This window comes from Quercus suber, unplaced genomic scaffold (assembly GCF_002906115.3).
Source record: "Quercus suber isolate HL8 unplaced genomic scaffold, Cork oak 2.0 scaffold_201, whole genome shotgun sequence".
In the NCBI taxonomy this organism is placed as follows: domain Eukaryota; kingdom Viridiplantae; phylum Streptophyta; class Magnoliopsida; order Fagales; family Fagaceae; genus Quercus; species Quercus suber.
This window is the reverse complement of record NW_027069659.1, coordinates 520,066-539,163: the sequence shown is the minus strand read 5'-3', so window position 1 is coordinate 539,163 and position 19,098 is coordinate 520,066. Positions and strand designations below refer to the sequence as shown.

The window sequence follows — 19,098 nt, the reverse complement described above, 5'->3', positions numbered from 1 at the left end:
CATCAAAACAAAGTGAATGAGTAACTATTTCCTTCTACTCTTATTTAAGATCTTGGACAATTTTGACCAGGTGGGTGGTCGAGTGATGGGTTTGTGCTTAAAAAAAAAGTTTAGTCAAAAGACAAATTTATTAATTGACTTGACGGAAAAAGTATCTCCTGTTAGAAATTGAGGTAAGTTTGAAGTGCTAGCTAGATTTTATTGCAATACATTTGAAGTGCTAACTGGACTTTACTGTATTACATTTTCTAATTTTAGCCTTCTCTTGTGTGACTCTCTGTATCAAATTTCAGCCCTTAGTGCCACATCAATTATCCAATAGCATTCCATTTGCTTCAGTACATATCTTAAAACCAACCAACATACTAATTTTCTAATTTTTGCCTTCTCTTGTGTGACTCTCAGCAGCAAATTTCAGCCCTTAGTGCCACATCAATTATCCAATAGCATTCAATTTGCTTCAATACATATCTTAAAACCAACCAACATACTAAAGGCTATACATATGAAAGCTTAGTTGTAAAGAAGTAGATATAACTTTACAAAAGAAAGTGGATGACCACTTATAAAAGTTTTATGTAAATATAATTACTCTTGGTTTTATTTGTTGTTTTTACTACTTCCTTTTATTTTATAACACCTCTGATTTTTTTTTTAAAGCCCTTTTGGTAAACTATACCTACATTTATTAACCTTCACCTTCTCTCATTTGCTCTACATTTTATTCACACTACCTATACCTTTCAATGCTACTGGATGGGATAAGGGATGAAGCTAAAACTTGAAATTAGGGGCAGCTTTACTACTGGTTACATGCAGCTGCTTCAACCTCTAGCTCTGTAGCTTAAATGATAAGTGTTTTTCTTTTTTAATATTTATTTGTGTTTTTTATGTGTGCTTTTGCTATTGTGTAAGGACAAAATTATTTTGTTTAAAATTTTTTAAATGGTTGAATTGTTTGTTTTGGGTAAAATTGGTTAATTGAACTCAATTGTTTTTAAAATATTATTGGTAATTTTTGTTGTTGGGCTTGTATATTTTGTTCTAGATTTTAGGTTTATAAAATTTTTTATGCCCTTTAAAATATGGAAAAAGCTAGAGTTATATATGAACCAAATGCAAACCAATAAGAATTTACTATCTCAACAGTTTGTAAAAATGTTATAGAAAAGTTTGTGGCTATAATATTACTTTTTTTAAAAATCGATAATATTGTTAAGGAGGGCAAAGTGTAATTTTATAGAACAAAATCGCTAAAATTTATTCCTATATATATACTAATATTTTTTTACAAAAAACATTAGGGGGGCCATTGCCCCATGGTCAAAGTCTCCCTCCGCCCATGGATGGGATCTAAATCTACCATTGCCCTTTGTAGCATGATTCATCTAAATTCTCAATTGCCACTCATTTGCCAACCATACGGTTGCCACTAGTTTTAGCAAGCTCTTCAAAGCACTCATTTGGGCCAAATTTGCAACTGTCTCCTTCTTCATTGCCAGTTTTAGCAAGATTTACAATTTTCGTCATAATTTAGCTAGTTTAAACCAGTTGTGGCAATCAACCCATGGAGTTATAAATAGTCTTGAGAAGTAGCTTTGAGCCACTTGGTAGTAAGATTCATTTTTCTGTACTTGACATAGAAGGACTTATTGGCTATTTAACGGCCAACTTGCTGCAAACCCAAGCCTATTCGACCCATGACCACTCCTAAATTTTTTAAAAGAAAAAAAAAAGAAAAAAAAAAAAAGAAACAAATCCATTATACTTCTCAATATGTTTATGGAGACTATTTACAGAGTGTTTGCTTCTAATGCTCAACGCCTGAAGTAAATATCTCCTACTTTAGTTAAAAAATTTATTAAGGCCATTACTCTTGTGCGTGAGTGAAGAGTGATAACAAATATTCATCATCTAAAGGAAAAAAAAGTGTGCACAAATATATCATGTCACGCACCACAAAATCTCACCTTCATTATGGAGATTTACGCATGAAACTCTTGTGAACTGTAGAATCCATCTGTTACTCACAAACAAACAGTAGAATTCAATTACTATTACTTAAAAACACTTTATTGCATTTCCATATGCACCGGATTTGCTATTAACCTAACCAAAACAAGCACATTATTAGAGAATTGAGCAAATACCGGAAGCTTTATTTGGTTGATATTTCACGTGTCATGGACTCTTTATTGTATTTACCAACCAAGGTTCTTATGTATCTCGGCGCAAAGTCCTCCCGACGACTATATATAAATCTAATTTTTAAACAACTTCATAAATACTTGTCACACTTACCCAAGCATATTATGCCTAGGCTTTAGAACATGATATTTTCATATCAATCATATAAGGGGGTCTATAAAAAAAATCATATAAGGGGGCAAAATATTTCTCAAGACTTAAATTGCAAGCAATTGCGTCAATATTTCAAATATTTATTTACTTGTGCAAGTCATTGATATAGAAAACGTTTAGATGAAGAATCGTGTAATTTTGTTGTCCCATGATATTTTATCAATATCAATTGTATATGGGGCAAAATTTGCAAAATAACACATTTTTAATATTATATTTAAATTGATATTATTTAGAATTTATTTGGGGTATAGCATTAAAAAAAATCATGTCTATTTTATCACTTACAGTTGTGTTTCCAAAAAATGATTTTAGTGGGATTTGATTGAGTTTTAAGTGAAGTAGTGTTTTCGAAACATAACTTCAACACTTATCGTGTTTTCAAAAACACAATTTAAAAAAGAGAGGATAGATTTATAAATAACTGTTATTAAAATATTATTATTTTGTAAATTTTTCCATATAAGGATGTCAAAGGTTTTTACTTTTCATAAGTCATGGAATTGCTTTTGTTTATTTGTTCACACTCCGTTTGTTTCGATGTAAAAAATTTTACGTAAAATTTTACTATAATATATTTTCATTGAAAACATTTTCAAGTGTTGGCAAGACTAGACACTTGAAAATGTAAACAGCCACCCCTTCCAAATACAGGCACCACCACCACTACTAACCAATCAAAATCCAAATTGGAAAAAGAAAAGCAAAAAAAAAAAAAAAAGCCACCACCACCTTGTACCACCAAAATCTAGTGATAAACACCACCACTCACACAGCCACACCACCATAACAACAACCACCAACAAGAAGCAACAATACCAAATGAAAACAAAAATTCCAAAATCAAAAATCAGTGAAACCTACTCTTATTTAGCCACATCAAAACCCATGAACCACCACAACTATAGCAATTCTGGCCACCAACCTCAAAACCAAACCTAAAAACACCAAACCCAGCCCACCAAAACCTAAACCAATGACCCAGCCCACTAAAACCCATCATGACAACCTACCCCACCACTAAGAGAGAGACACTGGCCACAGATCTGACGACACCCACCCCACTACCGACCTTATCCCGATCTGCACCACAAAAGAGGTAGTGGTCATCGATCTATACTGTCCTTGCGCTCGACATTCACGTTAGGAACATTGATGCCGAAAGTCAAAGTTCCAAGGGATTGAGGGAGAAGGTAGACTGGTGATGGGTGGGAGAGGAGTGAAGGTGGTGGGTTGTGGTCTTGTGGAGAGAAATTGAAAGCGCGAGAGAGTGAGAGAGGGGCTGATCGGGACTGAGAGAGACAACAGCAAATGTAAAATATTTTACAATTTTTTAAGTGTAAAACATTTTACATTTAGTTGCCTTGGTTGTATTATTTGACTGAAAATATTTTATTTTTGACTAAATGTTTTACGGTAAAACAAACATCATAAAATATGAAAATATTTTTCTGAAAATATTTTACATCAAAACAAAGGAGGTCACTTACAACAAGTGGGCAAGAGGGGTTGAACCCAAGTTCTTGTTTACTTGAGAATTGGATTGTGCCATATTAAATTACAATAGGCTCATAGTAGATAATTGAATATTTCATTATTTCTATAGACATATTTATATATATATATATATATTTTTTTTTTTTTTTAAAACTTAACAATAAAGTTACAAGTTTGTTTTTTTAGGTAGACAACGAGAGAGGGAGAATGTGTGATCGATAGACCTCTTAGTTTTTAGTGTAAACAAATTTAGAACCTGAAGTAACTGAACTCTTGTTGGTTTTGTTTGGACTTTGCCACTTTTGGGAGTGAATTAACACAAGTACAAATAGAAGTAGCAGTGTAGCACAACCCATAAGAAAAATTGAGAGGTTACTTTCATCCCTGGATTGTATCACCAACGCTTTCTCAGTCCAAATTAACAAATCCCAAATTGCCCAGATGCCCCCAATTTGATTTCCATACCAAACTAATACAACGCAAATTAGGGAAATGAAGTTTATAAAAAAAAATTAGAGAAATGAAATGACAAAATTTAAGTACATTATCTTAAGCGCTCTTTCTTAAATTTCACTTTTAAAATTCAGCAGTATATTTTTTTCTTAATAAAACTAAAGTATATTTTTATTTAAGTACTTGAACTAAGTTTGTCCGAAATGAAATAACGAAATTGTGTCCTAAACGCAAATGCAGATAATAACAACAATGGGTCAATACGCAATTGTGAAACGGAAACACACAATTTATTAGGCGTAAACAAAAAAAAAGAAAGAAAACAAAATAAAAAGAAAGAAGCGTAACATTGTTATTACTCACTCTTAACACAAACACATTGCTTCACACAACCTTTCACAAAAACTCAAAACCCTTCTTCTGTTTCTCTCTCTAGAAAAAAAAGAAGGAAATAAAGAAACACTCTCTTTCTCTCTCTAATGGAAGACGACGACGAGTTCGGAGATCTGTACACGGACGTGCTCAGACCTTTTGGTTCTTCGTCGTCGTTATCCTCTGCTTCGCAGCCTCACCAACCATCGCTTGCGCCACCGTCTCTCCACCGTCCGATCGATCTCAACCTAAAGAGCAGCAACGACGACGATGGGATCGTTTTCGGAGCTCCTCACTCTAGTTCCACTGCGCCCAATCAAACCCTAGCTCCTCAACCTAAGGAGCCTGTTCGCGAAGCCGTCAAGCTCGATTTGGCGCTGAATTCGATTGCTCGCGAGGATTCAGCTGGTGCTGCTAGGGTTTTGGAAGCCGGAGATGTTGAATTACCGAGAAGGACTGGTCCGGAGGCTGGTGTTGTTGAATCGGAGGCTTTGAGCCAAGGAGGAGGTGAAGGAGGTGTGGATTTGATGGATAAAGATGTGAATTTTGATATTGAGGAGGGTAATACTGGAATTGACGATATTTGCTCCGAGCCAATCATTCCAGGACTCTCCGGTGGTGGCGGAAGCGGCAGCGGCAGCGGCGGTGACGCGATGGTGCGTGGTTTGACGGTGAATCTGGAAGCTCCTAGAAAGGACGATGCCAGCGGAGGCGGTGGCGGCAGCGGCGAGAATGATTGGGACAGTGATAGTGACGACGATTTGCAGATAGTGTTGAATGATAACAACCATGGGCCCATGGCAATGGAGAGAGGCGGAATTGGCGGCGAGGAAGATGATGACGATGAAGATGGGGACCCGCTGGTTATTGTGGCGGATGGAGAGCTGAATCAGGAGATGGAGGCGCAAGAATGGGGCGACGATGCTGCGCAGGCGGCGGATGGAGAGAAGAAGGAGACTGGGGATGCCGGGAAGGTTATTGGTGGCGGTGTCCACATAGGCGCGGTGGTGGCGCCAAAAATTGGTTATAGCAATCATGGGTATCATCCATTTCATTCTCAGTTCAAGGTCAGTGAGTTATATGTTGTTGCTTGAAAATCGGGAACGATTTTGTGTATATTGGGGTTGTGTGTTTTCCCCTTATTTGATGAGAATTAGAGTGTAGTTATGGATTGTAATTTTTGTAAAATGAAGTGGGAAATTGATGCATTGGATTTCGATTTGTGTTATAGTTACCAGTTTTTTTTTTTTTTTTTTGGTTTGTTGTGTTTGAAAAAGTAGAAAGGAGTGAGTGCCCAAAATGTATTTTTTTTGTTCACCAATTCTGAGTAATGGAAATGAAAATTGGTTGCCTTAATAAGTGTTTGATGATTCTTACTGTTTGCTGAGATTTTATTTATACTTAAAGTAAAGGCAGCTGCTTTTATCTGGCTGGTAAAATCATCTGGTTAAGAAAAGTTTCAGCCATGATTCATTTTTGGGATTTACGGGTAATGGAGGAGATCAAACTGATTTCTCTTCATTCCAATCTCTTAATTTAAAGTGGTTTATCCTTGTAGTTTGGTTACTTTGGTAAAATCGTCTACCTGGGTTTTGATTTGAAAGTCAAATTTGAGGACGGTAAATGGGGCCCTCTTCAATCTATAAGATATATTTTGTGTTTAGTGTTTAAATCTGTAGAAGAGTTCTGTGCATTGTGGGTTTTACGTGTCATACTGTTTTTTTTCCACATCTAGTGTTAGGATTTGACCCTGTTTCTGAAGTAATTATGAAGAAATTTCACAATATTGTTCTGGCGGCCCCCTTTTTCTTGAGCAATCCTTCCGTGGCATTAATGACGCAATAAAAAAAAAAAATGCAACTGATCTATAGGGAACCTTTGAGATTAAACCTTATTAACGTTCAACACAATGTTGGCGTTATATGTTCCTATATTCGTCTCCATAAATGTCATTGTTGTCACTACCATCTATCTCTTTCAATGCTGCTTCTCTGATATGAAAGAAGAAAGATATGCTGTTAATACAATTTGGATTTTTTTTTTTTTTTTTTTGAGAATCCTACAATTCGGAATTATGAGTGAGCAAACTTGTATTCTGGTTATGCCACAATGAATTTATATGTGGCATGCCTTCATTGATAATTGATCAATTGCATTTACCATTTACAGCAGTGTTGACATGATTGGGTTGGTTGAGAAGGGGCAGCTATTACTAGAGCAGTTTATTTACCTTCATATCATTTATTTTATGAGCAATTACAAATCCAGATGCATTTCAATTAAAAGTACATTTCTGGAACTGTGGACAGCAATACTATATTATGTATTTGAGAAAATGGATTCCTTGATATGTAAATTAAAGGGGAAAATTACTTAAAAGTCCTTTTGAGGTGTGTTTCTTCCTAGTTAATTTTTTTTTGGGGAACTCTTGCCCGTGGTCTTCGCTTCAGTTGTTGTTATTTTGCAATGATTCATGGTTTGTATACCAAAGATTGTGTGCTTGATACACCTCATAGTCTCTAATCCTGGATGCATTGTACCAAACCTTTTTTGTCTGGAAAAAACTTTACTTTGTATTTTTCAGCCATAGTCTCCAGCCTGTGTTCTGACAAGTGGTTAATTCCATGTGGTGGTATGGTTATCTCAGGGGTTTTGTGTTTTGTGATGAGTATCATATGTACTTTCATGCCTATTAGAAACAAATAATTTTAAATTTACAGTTATTGCCATTTGCCTTGGCATTTGGCTTGAAAGACTAATTGTTATAGGACAATAAAGATTAAATTATATCTTCTTTGTATCTTTTTTCATCATTATCATTTCAAATTTTTAGAATTATGTCTTCTGTTTCTGACTTGAACTAAAATATAAACATGTTCTTAGAAAATTTTCAATATTCATGCCTAGGAAGGTTGATCTTCCCCCTCTTAACTCCTCTCTTTACTGGTCAGCTTGTATCTTAATTCAACATAAGTAACAGTACGTGTCAATGATACTTTCAGAACTTCTCTTTTGGTTTATAAGGAAAAATTCTGCTGTAGCTGCAATTGTTCTCTTTGTATGGCTAAAGCATATTTTAACTGTTGTCTTATACCTGTTTGTTTTACCTGTCTTTGCATGTAAAACCTTATGTTTATTTTTTGTTAACCTGCAGTATGTTAGACCTGGTGCGGTGCCAATGTCTGGGGCAGCTACCTCCATTCCTGGAGGAGGCCCTGGTCAAGTTCGTCCGCTTGTCAACATGGGTCCTATGGCTGGTCGTGGTAGAGGTGAATGGAGACCAACAGGAATTAAAAATGCTTCTCCAATGCAGAAAGGTTTCCACTCGGGTTTTGGATTGCCTGCCTGGGGCAACAATATGGCGGGGCGAGGTTTTGGTGGTGGTGGTGGTGGACTGGAATTCACGCTTCCTTCTCACAAGTAATTTTTGATTGGCTGTGTATGCTGGTTGCTTGTTTTCTTTCATGATCATCATATGTTATTGTTAGTTGTCTTCTTGTTAGCTTTATGAAAGGCCTCGGCTAGAGGTGGTTTCATTAACATTGTGTTGTAGAGGAAGGTTTTGGGATAAAATCCTAGGACACACGAGTGTCAACCTTTGATGTGTATGCCATTATTGCCTCTGAACACAAACACATGCATATTGGAAGTTTGGGACTTCTTATGGAACTCTATAGTTCATCTAAATGGGATCTAACTGATGTAGGTTTGGCCAATGCACTTTATTTTGTTAAATATTATTGTTTAGCTTGTTTGTGTTTCTGTGGGTTTTATCAGCTGATAATATATTAAAATAACTTTTGGATGATTTGCTAAGAAGCATGGACACGGCAAATGTCTTTGCATGTCCCACAAAAATATTATTATTAGGGTTTACTAACTTATTATTATTATTATTAATATTTAAAAAAAAAAAAAATTGGATCAGACATGGCCAAGCTTTAAGTTGAAAATAAAATGTAAGGCCTGAAATTTTGGAAGAGCATGATGCATGATGGCCTACTATGAGATGTGGCCTGTTTTAATTCCAAGAGGAGGGAGCTGGTGAGGACCATGAGGAAGTGACCATATCGGTGGAGATCAAAGAAGAAGAAGAAAAGATTTCAAGGCACAAGGCGAGGCAGCAGAGTTTAGAGGAACAGACTTTCTACCTGGCATCGGCAAGGAGTTCATCAATCTCGGAGATTTGGTGGTGAATGAGGCCTAGCTACCTCTGCTCTGTGTGTGTGTGTGAGTGGTGATTCTTGAGGAAAGGGTTTTTTTTTTTTTTTTTGGTTTAAAGTAAGGAAATTGAGAAAAAGTAATAATTGAGTAGAACATAAGAGTATTCTGAGCCTGAAAAGAAAAAGTAGTAGCGTGGGCGGATTGAGCCAGTTGGCTCCATAAGATACTAGAACAAGGGCCTTATATATTAAAGGATGTGGGTTTCCTTAATATAGAAAAAAGGGATTCATATAGAGAAATTATATTTGCTAAATGGATTAATTAATTAGTAAATAAAGATTAACACACAAAATATATTGCATTTTAACCCTTAAATTATAATAAATTATACCTAAAAATATATTAATTAATGTTGTGTCCCTAGCTTATTGTGTCCTAGATTTTCAAGAATTGCACTGTTTGCAGTCCTTTCCTTTATATCAATGAGTCTGATTGCCATCTTCCCATGTTGGATGATTAGAAAGAGATTTTGCTAAAATAACCAAGGAAATGACAGGCTTTCATTTGAGGGATAATTCCCTTTGATTCTCAAACATTTACAGCTTGTGAACAACCAGAGTACAGCTTTGAGCCCCATCAAATGCTTTTTGGAAAAAATAGGGTATTTGGTAGCAAGAAGGGAAAGAACTTTTAAGCACCGTAAAGCTCTTTTGTAGTCTAATAGAAAAAGCTGAAATTTGGAGATTTTAGGAAAAAAAATTCTACTATTTAGTATTTACTTTTTAAGCTTTATAAATCCAGAGATATAAAGCACTTTCAAGGTCATGGTGAAGACAGATACAGTTTAAACTTTTGGTGGTATACTGTAGTATTCTTAATCTTGACGTGGACCACCAAACAAATGTCTGTCTGTGATAGGTGTTGACCTGTGTTCTTAAATATCCTTTAAGCAGATATGTTTAGCTAATTGAATCATATAATGTCACATTATTTGCAATAGGTAGGTGTCCCGCCTAATATGCTACTGTTCTGGTCAAAGTAAGAGACAGCGAAAGTAATAACTAATAAATGGTTTTAAGTCTGACATCCTTAACCCTTTTAGGGATCATATTATAATCAGGTTTTTAGAATCCTTATTCTCTTTTATTGTTATGAGATGCCAACAATCTTGTCAGTCGAGGGGGAAGAAATATTTGGTTCATTACTAGATTGTTTTGACTATTATGATGGAGTTTAGTGTTCATTATTAACATGCCAGTGTCACGCTTGTGTCTACTGTATAAATTCCATCTTGTTCCAGCAGTGCAGAAAGTGAAAAAAGAGCCAATTTTTCTCTACAATTTTGGATGTAGCAGTCCATTTTTATATTTCTGCATTCTAGGGTTCTTTTAAAGAATTGAGTTTCCAATTTTTTTTTTTTTTTGGGTCATGATTTACTCATGTGGCCCTCTTGAATATTTTCAGGACTATATTTGATGTTGACATTGAAAGTTTTGAGGAGAAACCATGGAAATACCCTGGCATTGATATATCAGACTTCTTCAATTTTGGTTTGAATGAGGAGAGCTGGAAAGATTATTGCAGGCAGCTGGTAACTTTATTAAACCTTGAATCATAATGTTGACCATGTAAATGAAAACTAAGTCCCTGCATATTGATTTTTCAGGAACAACTCCGCCTAGAGTCTACCATGCAAAGCAAAATTCGTGTTTATGAAAGTGGGCGAACAGAGCAGGTAATGAGGTCGAGGTCTTTATATATCTTGGGACTTGGGAAAGTTTATTGTGGTTTTCAATAGAATATTTGGCTTCTATGCTCAAGTTATTACCAGAAAAAATCTTTTATTGCTTTTATTTCCCCAGGAGTATGATCCAGATTTACCCCCAGAATTGGCAGCAGCCACTGGTGTTCATGATGTTCTGGCTGAAAATGCAAATTCTGGAAAGTTGGATGTTGGACAAAGTGATTTAGCAAAAGGATCTGCTCGTGTGCGGCCACCTATAGTACGTACAGCTGTTATGTTATTTTTTACATGAAGATTTGTATACAACTATATTCTGCCATTAATTTTTACTCTTTATTTTCATATAGCTCTCTTCTTTTTCTTTGCCTTTCTAACTGTCACAATATTTACACACAGCTTTTAGCAATCATGGTAAAAAAAGCTGTATCTATGAGACAATTGCGTTTATTTGCTATAGTAGCGTCTGGGCTCATCTATTTTTTTTCCCCTCCAGCCAACCGGGAGAGCAATACAGGTTGAAGGTGGTTATGGTGAGCGTCTCCCCTCCATTGACACTCGACCTCCTCGCTTGCGTGATTCAGATGCGATTATTGAGGTATGTATTAATATTTGTCTTTAAGTGCACTGATCTAATTGTGGGATTGGATGCTTCATTTCATATGCGGTGTAGATAACCAGGGGTATTTCGGTGAACAGATTGTCTTGCAGGACTCTGTAGATGATGATTCCTCCACAGGAAATGCCCCAGAGCAACCAGACAATGAAACCCCCGGAGAGGATTTTAGAGGCGGCGATGTAGCTGAAGAAGACACGGAGCAGGTGGACAGTGAGTATTTTGATGGTTTTCCACAGGCTTACAATGTTCGAAAGAGAGATCTTGGAAGAAGAATGCCATCTGTGAATTCTGGTCAAGATAACTTGAATGATGGGGATGGAATATCATCCTTCCCTCCAGAAACTCCAGTCCAGATTTCTGGTTCAAGGGGGCAGACCAGCGGGAAAGTTGGTACTCCTTATGATGAAAGGTATGACATAAGTCTTGGAAATAGATGTAATGTCTGATATATGTTCATAGAAACCTATCTGTTATTCTGGTCAATTTGATATTTCTTTATTCTAACACATTCATTTAAGTTAGGAAGAGAAGTCCACCTCAATGCAACAATCCTTAATTCCAAGTGCTTGGATTGGATTTGCAATCCTTGTCCCACCTTGTGCCTTTGCCTTGTGTTCTATCTTAAGTTTTTACAGGCCATTTTTATACAAAAGCTTAGGATGTCATTGTCTGAACATGTGAATGCATGTAAATTGTAGAAGCAAATTAACTTGCATTTCATGTGTATTAGAGAATCATGGTAAAAGGATTCCAAACGATATATTGGATAACAAAGAATAAATGTAAAATTACTTATGATCTTCTTAGAAGGTGAGAAAAAAAATAGTTCAAAATTGATCATTCTTGCAGTTCTCAAAGTAATTGTCTGCTTTTTCTGTCCAATCAATAAAAGGGATTTGTCAGTATTCTCATTTGGAGGTTTTCAGTTGGCACATATACACTTTTGCCTTGTGTACTTCATCAGGTACAACTTATGATATTGTAGTTAGCCGTTACCCAGTTTTGTTCATATATTTAGCTGCATATAGTATTTATTGACTGAAACATCTTTAGCATATCTTTATTAGCCTGATCTGGAATTATTATTAACTTGAAAAATTGCATCAGACTCAACAAATGAATTTTAACTTGCGCCTTTTGAATACAGGCGGACACAGGAAAGAGCACGTGACCAATCCCCTCATATGGCTCCCAGTCGAAGTACACGTGATGGGAAATTTCATGATGATCAGAAGGAAGATTCAGTTGAAAGCTTGGATGGTAAACATAGTCCGCGGTTATCATCTCCTGTCACGGTTAGGGTTGCCAGAGAGTCAAGTGTTGAGCAGAAAGATGCTGAACATGATGAGCTCTTGTTAGCTGATGGAAGCCCTGTGATGGAAAAGGATGAAATGACTTTAAATACAATAGGCAAAAATGACACCCTCAAGGATGGAGTGTTAAATAAGCAAAAATTGAGTTCTCGTGTCGAACAACCTGTGCTCCAAGAATTTGATGAGGGTGAGGACTCAAAGGCTGCAAGAAGTAGTGAAAACAGCAAAGCTAGGTCAGGAAGCAGCAGGGACTATCAGAAGTGGCGGGATGGGGCTGATGAGGAAGTCATTCAAGAAGGACGTTCAACACGCACAGAGAGCATGAAAAGGCACCTCGATGACAATGAACAGGGTCTCCGGAGAAAGAATCGTGATGGAAGACAAGATATAGAAAGAAGTCGCATGGCAGTAAAAGGAACGGAAGATTACCCCTATAGAGACTGGGATCCTAGCTCAGGTCATCAGATGCATATGAAAGCTGATGGATTTAATAGGCGAAAGGAGAGGGACAATTCTGAAATTCCTTGGCAACGGCGAGATGATGATCCTTACAACAGAAGGATTAGAACTGAAGAAACAAGGAAGAGGGAGCGTGGTGAGGAGATGGGATCCAGGCATAGGGGTAAGGTTCGAGATGGCGAGAGGAGTGACAAAGATGAATTTCTCCATTCAAGGAAACAGTTAGATAATGGAAACTATAGGATTCCTTATGATAAGGAGGCTGGATCACGCCACAGGGAAAGAGATGATGGTCTGAAGAGTAGGTATGAAAATGTGGATGATTACCATGGCAAGAGAAGGAAGGATGAGGAATATCTGAGGAGGGACCATGCTGACAAAGAAGAAATCTTGCATGGCCATAGGGAAAGTACCAGTCGTCGAAAGCGAGAAAGGGATGAGGTTTTGGACCCACGGAAGAGAGATGACCAACTAAGACTTAGGGATAATCTTGAGGATCACCACTCTGTTAGGCACAAAGATGAGGGCTGGTTGCAGAGAGAAAGGGGTGAAAGGCAAAGAGAGAGGGAGGATTGGCATAGGTTAAAACAGTCTCATGAAGAAATTCTACCCAAGCGGGAAAGAGATGAAGGACGGGGTGCTCTAAGGGGTGGGCGTGGTCCAGAGGAAAAAGCATTGGCTGGCCATTCTAGGGCAAAGGAAGAGTACAAGGGATCTGATAAAGAATACCAATTCAAAGAAACAGTGCGACACAGTGAACAGTCCAAGAGACGGGATCGAATTGAGGATGAAAATTCACATTATAGGGGACGCGAGGATGTTTACCCACGTGGAAATCAATTTAGTAATGATGAAAGAAGATCCAGGCAGGAGAGGTCAAGTACTCGTAATGATCGTGCTGTTAGTGCTTCTGATAACCAAAGAGTGCATGACAAAAAGCATAGAGAGAATTCAAGGAAGAATAAAGAGTCTGAGGGTGGTGATCACAATGCTATAGGCCCTTCCAAGAGAAATCGAGAAGACCAAAGTGGTCAAATTAATGAGACGGTATGTTCCATGTTTAGACACAAGAATGTAGAATTCTGTCATGATAAGGAAAAAAATTTTCCTTCATAGAAGTTGAGTTATTGGACAATGCCTTCACAAGAAGAACAAGTAGGTCACAAGCTTGAATTCATACAATTAAAGCATTGTTTACAAAAAGAAATTAAAAAAAGAAAAAGAAAAAAGAGAGAGAAATCTGGCTCAATCCCTCTTCCAGCAAGGCTTAGTTAAGCTCCTGTTTTCAGCTGGAATTCTAATCACGCTATTTTTTTTGGTTGGGAGGGGTGGGGGGTGTTGGGTGGTGGGGATTGGACCCATTAAACATCCTACTTCAAGGACCTGATTGTTGAAGCTCGTTATGATAACTGGTTACTGAATTTTCATTATTCAGGCATTGGACTAAGGTTGAAACCATGATTTCAGTGGAATAAAGAGTTGCTTCCAAAATTGAGTATTTTCTTTTAAAGATGCTAATTTCTGGGAAATGTACAGTTTAGCTTTCATTTAGGAATAATATAGGTCATCAGATGGGCTGACCGACGGTAGTTGTGTTGGTTAAGTGCTAATGTTATTGAAATAAATAAATATATAGACAAATAAACAGAAATGACACCATTCTGATAATCTTGCTTAGGCTAGTGTTTTGCAATATCGAGAATTGACTTTTTTCCCCATTAAATGGCGAGCGTTGTCAATCCTTGTTTACACTTCGAGGCCATTTTTCATGGATTGAGAAGTGACCTGGTTGTTTTAAGCTATTTACCTCCTGATGCAGGAGTCTAACGCAATAGATGGAAGATGTTGACATGGCATGGTGATGTGGCATGAGGGAGTGACATGGCACAAGGCAAGCCAAGCCTAAGGGCTGTCTTTCACATGTTCCATGTGATTATTGTAGCTAAATCCACACGTGCTAAGTTTGTTGTAGTATTTTAAAATTGGAGGGAAAATTAGTTAGAGGCACATACACATGCTAGATTTTAGAAGTTGTTAGGAAGTAGAAGTTATGTGCTTTATCAAATATTGCAAGTGATTATATATTACAAATGTAATATAGCATGTGGTAAATGTGAGTTGGTTATGGTTGATGTCATCACCAGTAACTAACCCCTAGGCTATAAATATCCATGTATAAGCATTGTAATAGGGGTTCTTGTTAGTAAATGAAAGTAATCCTTTGAGAGCTTTTCCTCAAGAACTTACTGTTCTTTGCAGGGGTGTCTAATCGCCTATCAATCTGTTCTAAGCAACTGTCCCATTTAGTTCTAAACCATATTACATCCCATCACATTCCTTGCACCACCTCCATAGTATTTTATTCATATATGCCTCTGCTTGTAATTAGAGTAATTCATCAGGGTAAAGAAAGGGAAGATGCAGACAATTTTATTTCGTAAAGCTGACCCAAAACACACATATAGATTTTGACGTTTGGAATGAATTTGAGATCATTGAAGTAAGTTGTTGACATAAAATTTGATTTTGAGGCTTGCAGACTAATTTTTAAACTGCTTTGCTTGTCTTGGTCAGATTACCATCTCGTATTGGCATTTCCTATTATCATTTCATATTTTCTTTCTTCAATTCATCTGGGTTTTGATTGTGAATTTGAGATACTCTTTGTTATTACTAATAAGAGAGAGTGAGAGATACAATTTGCGGAGTCCATTGAGGTGTTCTTTTTTTGGTTCACTACTTAATTCTCAATGTAGGAAGTATCCCTGCAGGCTTGTGGTCACTTCTCATTATTGTTTTTTGGCTTTTGTACTTAAATATGGTAGGAAATGTTCAAATCTGTTTTTCCTTCTTGTTCCTTTATATAGGGCTTGAAAGGCTCCGGGGATCAAGGAAATGGTGAGCGTGAGATTCCAGTGCAGCGTCACGTCTCCAGAAAACATAGGGAAGATGTGTCCTCAGAAGATGAACAACTAGACTCAAAAAGAGGGCGCTCCAAGTTGGAACGTTGGACTAGCCATGCTGAGAGGGATTTCAGTATCAACAGTAGGCCATCATCTTCCTTGAAATTTAAGGAGAGTGATAGGAATATCAATGGTGCATCTTCAGAAGCCACCAAACCTCTGGATGAATCTGCTAACACAGTCGAGATTGTTGATAATCAACATCCATCAGCTGAAGAGAAAGATGCTGGTGATCTGGAAAGCAAGGATGCTGACACAAAACCTTTGGAGGAAAGGCACCTGGAGGATACAGTGGAGAAGTTGAAGAAGCGAAGTGAGCGGTTCAAGCTTCCACTGCCAAGTGAGAAAGAAGTCTTGGTGATTAAGAAGATAGAGAGTGAAGCACTGCCCTCTGCCAAAATTGAGACTCCTGTCGAGTCAGAGATCAAACCAGAGCGGCCTGCTAGGAAAAGAAGATGGGTAAGTAATTAAATGTGAAATCAAGGAACCTGCATTATTTTGCTGAATTGCTCGAGATTTTGAGGGAAGTCTTGGCCTGATTCTGTAATTCTAGAACCCCGCCGGTTGAGTTATGCCCTTAGTTTTCAAATGGCATCTGTAGGGTTTTAGAGACGGCCATCTACCTCTTCAATACTCATATCATCTTTTGTAACCATCCTGCCACCCTATACTTCTGATGTTTTGTATATACTAGTGAATGTAACATTAAACTGGTCACTGATGGTGGCACAGGAATTATTTTTTAGTATTAATTCATATTATGACTCAGAATAATCTGGGTTGCCAGGCGTGGCAAGTCTGATCCTTGCAGAAGCCAATGCTATGGGAAGCCGGAACTAGTTTGATGCTGGCGTCTTCCAGTTGTGGCAGCTTTGATGTTTGAAGAAAAGAGCCGATGAGCAAAACAGGAGCAGCCAGATTACTAGTGTTATAGACTTAGTTCTTACACTTGTATTTTGTATCTTGATTAGTTATCATTTTTTTTAACCTTCATTTTTCGGCCAGAAGCCTGAAGTAGAAGTTCCTTTTGTACTTAAGGAACAAGTGAGTTTTAAGAAATGCGAAATTTAAAGGTAAAGAACAAGACAAAAGAAAGATTTTTAGTCATCTTCCGAGTTATCTATCCATTTTCCAAGTACTAACTGTTAAGTTCCACCAAATGAAATGGAATTTCATCATCCCAATGAGATACCGAGGGGAACAATTTTTCAACAAAAATCTTTTATTTAATAACAATAGTTGACTGACCCAGCGATTTGGGAAAGTGATAATTTCCAGCTTCGAAGCAAACTTCATCTGGTGTATTGGTTTTTATCATTTGATTAAATACGAAAAGAAAATTCAATATAATTAGCATCGCAAGTTTGTGCGTCCAGTAGGCTGGACGATTCAACTTTCATCACACTTTGTAACAATGTAGAGTTTTTCTTTAAGAGGTTGTTTGTTTATTTACACAATAAAATTCAGTTTATTTTCACCATCAACTATTCAATTTATGCATAACCTTTTTGAGTCTTGTAAAATAAATCAATAAAAATAAACTCTTTCAAGCTCACACTAAGATCAAAAGACAAATAGTGGGATGGAAAACGGTTCACCATGACTCCATATGGCAAAAAAAAAAAACACTCTCAACCTGGCTTCCACGTTTCATATCCATAACCAGTTTCGAATTTGTTAGTCTCACATCCCAAAGCTTAACAGTGTGATCGTATGACCCAGTAACACATGTTTGATGACTAATAGGTGAAACAACACAACACACATAATCCTTTTATGACCCTAAAGCTCTAAAAGTGAGGGTCTCATAAGCAACATCCCAGTACTTAACAATGGCATCATTGCCAAACCAAACGGAGCTTATCAAAAAATATATATATATATATATATATATATATTGTAGCCCATGCTTCTACTATGAGATTCCTGTACATGGCCATTCGTCTGGTGATTGGTGTTCTTTATGAATCCCACTTTGGCTAGACAAAAGGACATCATGCGTACCATATTCCTTACTTTCAAGTCCATGCACCACTATTGATTCTTTTTGCTTTTTGTCACCTCTAAGTCAGAAGCACTTCTATCAACTATGCCAAATTTGCTGAAGATTTCAAGACAAAAAGTAGGAAAAATTACTGTTCACGGATTACTGTTCATGACACTGTTCACTCAGAATTTTGCCTATTTAAGGGGGGTTGTCCCTTAAGTTAAAACAAGAAGTTTTTTGTTAGAATTTTCTCTAGAGAGAGTTTTCTTTCCTAGAAGCCTTCTTTGAGAGAATTCCTTGTTATCTACCTTGTTCACCTTGTTCCTACTATTACCTTGTTCCTACAAACCTTGTAACTAGGACTAGTTCAAGCTTTGTAACTGTTAATCTGTTCTGAGATCTTGTATTCACTACTACTACTGTAAGTGTTTAACTCTACTTTCAATAAAGAAGTATTTTCAGTTAACTTTATGTTCATTATAATACTTGTTGCTACCGCCACCTTGGACGGATTACCGCCATACTGGACGGTTCTAAATTGCTTTCATTTACTTTGAATTATTTTGTTATACACTGCTTGGCTGGTTCTACCGCCTTATTATTGCTTTCATCTATTTTGCTTACATTACTTTCAACATATATATTACTGTGCTTCCGTCTCTGTCTCTTCTCTTCCCCCTTTATGCATTATATATATATATATATATATATATATCTCTGATTCTCTCTCAATAAAGGCGATACTATTAGGTAGGACAATGCAAATAATATCGCCTATCATTCATGACTAAATTAAAATGAGTAATGCTTCATGTACAAACTATTTTACAACATTTTTACAAACTGTTGATGTTGTCAATTTCTTATTGGTTTTCATCTTGGCCTATCATTAACATCACTTTTTCATTTACCAATAATTACTCACCACATCAACAATTTGTAAATTTTTTTGTAAAAAAGTTTGTATCTCTAGCATTATTCAATTAAAATTGTTAAGATTCCTAAAAATAAAATAAATAAAAATTAAATGGTTTAAATTTAGTCCTTTAATTTTGACTATAATTATCAAATTAGTTATTCATGTTAAAATTATTATCAGTTTAGTCCATTATTAAAAAAAAAAAAAAGGGGGGGGGGGGGGGGCAGTCATATTTTTTTTTTAAATTTTT

The 19,098-nt window shown here is 36.6% G+C and overlaps 1 protein-coding gene across 1 annotated transcript; it reads left to right on the top strand.

Moving 5' to 3' along the window:
- Nucleotides 1-4,663: 4,663 nt before the first annotated feature.
- On the top strand, nt 4,664-17,049 carry LOC111984807 (FIP1[V]-like protein). Its single transcript, XM_024016429.2, has 9 exons — nt 4,664-5,750; nt 7,838-8,103; nt 10,312-10,438; nt 10,514-10,582; nt 10,710-10,850; nt 11,085-11,186; nt 11,288-11,616; nt 12,355-14,026; nt 15,847-17,049. Exons 1-9 carry the CDS (start codon nt 4,791-4,793, stop codon nt 16,411-16,413), a joined length of 4,233 nt encoding a protein of 1,410 aa, XP_023872197.1. The 5' UTR covers nt 4,664-4,790; the 3' UTR covers nt 16,414-17,049.
- The last annotated feature ends 2,049 nt before the right edge of the window (nt 17,050-19,098 follow it).

Bases quoted from the DNA above. Each gene is read 5' to 3' on its own strand.
- LOC111984807 (XM_024016429.2), top strand. From the start codon at position 4,791: ATGGAAGACGACGACGAGTTCGGAGATCTGTACACGGACGTGCTCAGA. The intron at 5,751-7,837 runs GTCAGTGAGTTA...GTTAACCTGCAG, and splicing joins CATTTCATTCTCAGTTCAAG to TATGTTAGACCTGGTGCGGT. The intron at 11,617-12,354 runs GTATGACATAAG...TTTTGAATACAG, and splicing joins GGTACTCCTTATGATGAAAG to GCGGACACAGGAAAGAGCAC.